Below are 6,738 nucleotides of genomic sequence, written 5' to 3' on the forward strand. Positions count from 1 at the left end.
TCTTTGATCCGATCAAAACATTTTGCACATGTAACCGCGGCTAATGTCAGTGGGAAGGGATTTGTCCGAGTGGTCTTAGCCGTCATTTCTATGGCAACCACTCTTGTCAATCAGTAGTGAGCTTGTTGGAAGTCCACGCCCCTACCCCTGAAAACGTGCTTGACAAAATCTGAAATGTTTTGAATGTTTGACATGGGGGCCAGTGGGCACAGCATGCTTTAGCTGAGGCATCTGATTAGATAGTTTATAAATTTAATAAATTAATGGGAAAAGAGGATTATCAAGAAGATGTTAAGGGCAAGAATGGGTATTCTGACCAATGGAATGGCTGAGTAACAGCTGTTTATTTCTCTATAGAAGTTTGGGATTTTGGCTTTTTGAGGACAAAAGGAAAACACACGAGACCACAACTTCACTAGTTTTCTGTGTCAAAGGTGAAAAGGCGCACTTTGATACATATTACTGTCGTAACAACTGGATTTTCTAGAATTAGAATTAACTGCTTGGTATAAAAGACAAAAAAGGCAAATCAATCCAGTCTATTCATTCTTGAATATTATGAGTGTGCACTCATTAATTAAAATGTGCTCTTATGAACGCAGTTTGAAGACAACACTCTTTGTACTCTATGTCAGGTAACAAATTGTGAGATTTCCGGGACATCCTGGAACGCACCACGGCCCCCTGCCGGCCGAGACCGGTAGTGCAGACGCGGCTCCGCGCTGGGACTGGTCGTTTCGCAGCCATTTTCTGTCCAACCAAACAGCCGTCTCAGGGAGGGAACCAACCAGGGCTTCATAGCAGGTTTGTGCCGGGCTCGGCCAATGATTGTTAACCGATTCGTCGTTAGCTCGAATGGAAATGTCCGTTGATGGCTGATTTTTTACGTGTTGTCTCAATGAGTGAGGGCTGCTCGTCAGGAAGTGTTTGCGGGCGAGACTCCGCCGAACGCCCGGGCCCAGCTCCGGCTAGGCTGACAAAGAACAGGCCGACGCAGGAGCAGATTGCCGCGGGTTCACAATGAGCACGACTGCCGGAGACGCCGCGTCCCGTTCAGGCGTCCCCCTAACGAGAAAGTCCGTCACACTCGCCGCTTCTCTGTGCGCGGAAACCACCGACGGTTCTTGGGCACTCAGTCACGCCGGCTCCGCTCGCTCCCGTGCCGCGGGACCACTGCTAACGCTAGCTAAACGCACCTCGTTGACGTCTGCAGACCGGCAGCTAACTCCCACGGAGCCTTTGATGATCATGTTCACAAACGGCGGGCTCAGTCTGACACGCCGCCGGGCGGGCCTCAGACTTCGCTCCTGTTATGAAGAGAAAACAGCGAAACGGTCTTCAGGGTCCATGTCTGCGGGGTGGACGCATCATTTCTGTATGAAACACTGGAACCTGAACGCAGCACTGAAGCTCCGTTATCCGAGCTGCTGTCCCCGCGAAGCTCTGGGCAGAGAAATGGTCCATCACGGAGAAACAGCCTCACAGCCAAAACAAACGATCCAGGCATTTCAATTGTTATTGGTTCCGGGTTCGATTCCTGCTCGCCGTAAACGATTCCATTTACTTTCATATTTTTAACTGAACCTTTTTGACCTTACTGAGGACAGAATAAGTTCCAGAGGCCCAGCCTTCATGCTGAAATGATGGTCCCCTTGTGCTGCTTGGTTACAGGAACGTTTGATCTGCATCCCTCCAGCTTACTGACTTTCAATCAGCTGCTCTGAACTTGTGGGAGATGGACGGAGACAGCTCCACCACAGACACATCTCAGCTGGGGATCACCGGAGAATACATGGCTTCTGGTCAGTACGTTCTCCAACCCCAGGATGGTAAGGATCTCCCGTTCCTGACAGCTCCCCACCAAACCAGGTGACATCCTGAAGAGCTGCTCTGTCTGTTCTGCAGAAGATGGAGAGGAGAGCATGAATGACCACGAGGAGGGGGGCTCCAAGGAGAACTACAGGGAGCAGGACATCTATCTGCCTATTGCAAACGTGGCACGCATCATGAAGAACGCTGTTCCTCAAACTGGAAAGGTTTGTTAAAGTCTTAAGAAGATGTTTTGGAATGTGAGCTGCTGCTTAACTTTGAAATCAAATTTCAGCTCAAGCACCTCGCAAAAACGTGTCTTTAGGAGGTGGTTGGGTTGTGAACATGCTCACAAAGACTCCTGTACTTTTAACAGAGCAGTGCAGGCACCAGATCACACCTGCAGATGGTGCAAGGGATCCATCCGCGTGGTAAACCGGTTCAAACGGATGTAGCCACAGCTGGAAAAAAGTTTATGAGCTTGTTAAAGATCACCTGTTTGATCATCACACCATACAGATGATGTATTAGAAACATCTAAAGAAAAGCCTGGAAAAACCCAAAACTGCAAACAGAGCTCCTTATTGGCTGCAGGCCTTCCTCACCCCAACTCACCTGCTTTCTCCTCTTTTCACCACAGATCGCCAAAGATGCCAAAGAGTGTGTGCAGGAGTGTGTGAGCGAGTTCATCAGCTTCATCACATCGGAGGCGAGTGAGCGCTGCCACCAGGAGAAAAGGAAGACCATCAACGGCGAGGACATCCTGTTTGCCATGTCCACGCTGGGCTTCGATATGTACGTGGATCCACTGAAGCTCTACCTGCAAAAGTTCAGAGAGGTGTGACTTTACCTTCTGTCCTTAAATGCTGTCACACACCCAAGCTGCAGTGGTGCATGTTTGTTTTGCAGCTTGTTACATTACACAGTTAGATTTACCTGTTTGTAGCATCTCTGTTGTCCTTCGCTGTTGTGTGTTGACTTCCTGTCTGTCGTGTCTCTCTTGTCCCACGTTCTTGTGTTTTGACTTCTTTTTTGTGGCGTCTCTGTTGTCCCGCGTTTGTTTGTTAACTTCCTGTTTGTAGTGTCTCTGTTGTCCTTCGTTCTTGTGTTTGGATTTCCAGTTTGTCGTGTTTCTGTTGTCCCGCATTTGTGTGTTGACTTCATGTCTGTCGCGTCTCTGTTGTCCCGCGTCTGTGTTTTGACTTCCTGTCTGTTGTGTCTCTGTTGTCCCGCACTCATGTATGTTGAATTCCTGTCTGTTGTGTCTCTGTTGTCCTTCGTTCTTGTGTGTTGACTTCCTGTTTGTCGCGTCTCTGTTGTCCCGCATTTGTGTGTTGACTTCCTGTCTGTCGCGTCTCTGTTGTCCCGCGTTTGTGCGTAGACTTCCTGTCTGTTGTCTCTGTTGTCCTTCGTTCTTGTGTGTTGACTTCCTGTTTGTCGCGTCTCTGTTGTCCCGCGTTTGTGTGTCGACTTCCTGTCTGTTGTGTCTCTGTTGTCCTTCGTTCTTGTATGTTGACTTCCTGTCTGTAGCGTCTCTCTTGTCCCGCGCTCTTGTATGTTTACATCCATTTCTGCTGCTCCAACGGCAGGTTTGAGTTTTTACAGGAGTTACCTCCGTTGTGTAAGTTTCGGTGCAAATGTCTTGTCGTTTTTGGTCTCTTCAGGCGATGAAGGGAGAAAAGGGGATTGCAGGCGTGTCGGTTGGGGAGGGACTGAGTGAAGAGCTAACAGATGATTTCAGTAAGTTGAATCCAACAGTGAGGTTCTCTCTACTGCTCATGTTCTTCATGTGTGAATTTGTGTGCAGCAAACCCACTTCCTGCAGGGATCATTACAGCAGACGGCCAGCAGCAGAACGTCATGGTGTACACCACCTCATATCAGCAGGTAAGCCCCTCATCTTCTGTCAAGACTCTTTGACGGTACTGAACTACAATCCCAGCATGCTCCATTCCAGATCCCTACTGTGCAGCAGATCCAGTTTTCATGACCAGACCAGTCCGTGCACTCGCTTGGGGCACGTGCTTATCCGATGACCTGTGACCCTGTGGGGTGAAGGTTGTCTGTCAGAGGAGGGGGGGTGCCCTCAAACACAGAAATCACTACCTGTTTAGTTGAAAGTGTAGTTTCTAGTTGTGAGGTACCAAATGTTCTGGATATGTTTCAGAGCAGCTGGGAAATTCAAGGCTTTATTTTAAAGGCATGATTTTGTGGTGGAACTCTGTTTGTGCATACTTATTAATGTGTTTGCTTTTATGTGTTTACCTTAAGTTTGTATTTTTGAAGGCGGGAGGGCAGTGATACTCTAAAAGCTTCACTTGGGTTTGAAATCCAGACGTTTCTGTCTGAGTCGATCATGCAGCTCTTTTGTAAACTGTTTACCATGTGCTTTCATGTCATAAAAATCCTTTCAATAAAAACTCCAACCTGAAATTTTCAAGGGTCTTTATTCCCACCAGAGGAGCCGTCGTGAAAAATTACGCAGTTTACACATTTTACGTAAATCTTATGTGCCTAGCTGCCTTGCCTCACATAAACTGAAGTTCCATCCCATTCCTAACCCATAAAGTTCAATGTATTGTGGGTCCACCTTGAGTAGCGATTGCAGCTTCAACTCTTCTGGGAAGGCTGTCCACAATGTTGATCATTCTTCCAAAAGCGTATTGGTGAGGTCACACACTGATGTTGGGGGAGAAGGCCTGGCTGTCAGTCTCTGCTCTAATTCATCCCAAAGGTGTTCTATGGGGTTCAGGTCGGGACTCTGTGCAGGCCAGTCAAGTTCATCCACACCAGACTCTGTCATCCATGTCGTTATGGACTTTGCTTTGTGTCCTGGTGCACCGTCATGTTGGAAGAGGAAGGGGCCAGCTCCAAACTGTTCCAACAAGGTTGGGAGCATGGAATTGTCCAAAATGTTTGTCCTGAAGCATTCAGATTTCCTTTCACTGGAACTAAGGGAACAAGCTGAAGTCCTCAAAACAAGCCCACACCATAATTCCTCCACCAAATTTCACACTCTTCACAATGCAGTCCTAAATGTACCGCTCTTATGCCAAGCTCCAAACCCAGACTCATCCATCACATACCGTATTTTCCGGACTATAAGTTGCCCTTTTTTTCATAGTTTGGCAAGAGGTGCGACTTATACTCCGCAGCGACTTATATTAGAACTAAATTGAAATAAATACATTGTTAACCCTCCTGTTATGTTCATTTGTGAGGAACAGAGATGATGTTCCTGGGTCAATTTGATGGATGAGGTATGTTAAGTGTTAAGAGTATGTTAAGTGACTCAGTAAGACAGTAAGATCTTGAAGGCTAACAACATAATATTCTATTTTCCAATGATTTCATAGATTCAGAAATACAATAAAAATGACAACTGTTTCTACAAATACAGGATGAAAACAGAGTATTAGTTGGCCAATGATGCTTCATGAAAGGAATAAATAAATAAGTATGAGAAAGAATTACTGTGAAATTATGAGATAAACAGTCTGCTATGATTGTGTCATTTGAGGTTGTGCAAGTTATTAGTTCTTGGTCTCAGATTTTGTCAAATAAATTTCTCGTCAAAATGCGACTTATAGTCCAGTGCGACTTATCTGTTTTTTTCTACTTTATAATGCATTTTTGGGCTGGTGCGACTTATACTCCGGAGCGACTTATAGTCCGGAAAATACGGTAGTCAGATGGAAATTGTGATTCATCAGTACAGAGAAGGCGTCTCCACTGCTCTAGTGTCCAGTGGCTGCGTGGTTTACACCACTGCATCTGATGCTTTGCATTGCACTTGGTGATGCGTGGCTTGCTTGCAGCTGCTCGGCCATGGAAACCCATTCCATGAAGCTCTTTGTGCACTGTACTTGGGCTAATCTGAAGGTCACAAGAAGTTTGGAGCTGTGTAGCAATTAACTGTGCAGAAACTCTGTGACCTCTTTGCACTATGAGCTTCAGCATTCACTGACCCCTCTTAATCAGTTTACGTGGTCTACCACTTGGTGGCTGAGTTACTGTTCCCAAATTCTTTCATTTTGTTCTGATAGAGATGACTGTGGAATATTTAGGATTGAGGACATTTCACCACTGGATTTGTTGCCACCTGTGCAACAACTTTTCTTCAGAAATGGCAAGTCAACAGCAGCTCAGATTAGAGAGCAGGTCAATGGCACACAGAGTTCTAGCAGCAGACATATCTCTACAACAACTGTTAAAAGGAGATTGTGTGAATTCCACGCTGGAATTCACTGAACTCCTGAGAGGGGCCCATTCTTTCCCAAATGTTTGTTAAAACAGTCTGCATACCCCAGTCATGATTTTGTACACCTGTGGGGAGGCCAATTGATTAGGACACCTAATTTTGATCATTTGGATGGGTGATCCAATACCTTTGGAGATATAGCGTAGGTAAACTGAAATCATATACAGTACAGACCAAAAGTTTGGACAAACGTATCACGGACCTGGACAGATATCAGTAATCGCCACTTCTGGGATATCAAGGTAACAAACTCTCAGACACAATCATGAGAACCAATAACTTAATTGCATGGAAGTCAGCCAAACATCACAGAAGTTAACGGATCTGGATCAACTGATGCTAATGACATTTGAGTACACTGCTCACAATATACAGGACATAGAACATGACATTGATCCAATCAACAACTTTTTACCCAACATCAAGGATGACTGCTGTTATTATACTGAGGATCACTACAACCAGAACGTTGAGACTAAAGATAAATGGTCAATTATCCACATTAATAGCAGAAGCATGAATAGAAACTTTAACAATATCAAGGAAAATTTACATACATTTTTACATACATTTAGTGTAATAGCAATATCAGAAACTTGGTTTAACACAGAAAAGGGAGTTATGGACTTTAATTTAGATGGCTATGAACTAAGATACAACAATAGACT

The 6,738-nt window shown here is 45.4% G+C and overlaps 1 protein-coding gene across 2 annotated transcripts; it reads left to right on the top strand.

Annotated features, from left to right (window-relative positions):
• The first annotated feature begins 668 nt into the window (after positions 1–668).
• Positions 669–4,242, top strand: nfyba (nuclear transcription factor Y, beta a). Of its 2 annotated transcripts, none has more exons than XM_004082961.4 (7): positions 669–804; positions 1,672–1,829; positions 1,906–2,036; positions 2,450–2,647; positions 3,474–3,549; positions 3,617–3,696; positions 3,767–4,242. In XM_004082961.4, exons 2-7 carry the CDS (start codon positions 1,736–1,738, stop codon positions 3,797–3,799), a joined length of 612 nt encoding a protein of 203 aa, XP_004083009.1. In that variant the 5' UTR covers positions 669–804; positions 1,672–1,735; the 3' UTR covers positions 3,800–4,242. The 2 variants fall into 2 exon arrangements, with proteins under 2 accessions (XP_004083009.1, XP_011489289.1); XM_011490987.4 differs by having other exon boundaries at positions 798–1,546.
• Positions 4,243–6,738: the final 2,496 nt, after the last annotated feature.

The sequence above is a fragment of the Oryzias latipes genome, chromosome 23 (assembly GCF_053564925.1).
Source record: "Oryzias latipes strain Hd-rR chromosome 23, Olatipes_Hd-rR_3.1".
Taxonomy (NCBI): domain Eukaryota; kingdom Metazoa; phylum Chordata; class Actinopteri; order Beloniformes; family Adrianichthyidae; genus Oryzias; species Oryzias latipes.

Bases quoted from the DNA above. Each gene is read 5' to 3' on its own strand.
- nfyba (XM_004082961.4), top strand. From the start codon at position 1,736: ATGGACGGAGACAGCTCCACCACAGACACATCTCAGCTGGGGATCACC. The intron at 1,830-1,905 runs GTAAGGATCTCC...TCTGTTCTGCAG, and splicing joins CGTTCTCCAACCCCAGGATG to AAGATGGAGAGGAGAGCATG. The intron at 2,648-3,473 runs GTGTGACTTTAC...TGGTCTCTTCAG, and splicing joins ACCTGCAAAAGTTCAGAGAG to GCGATGAAGGGAGAAAAGGG.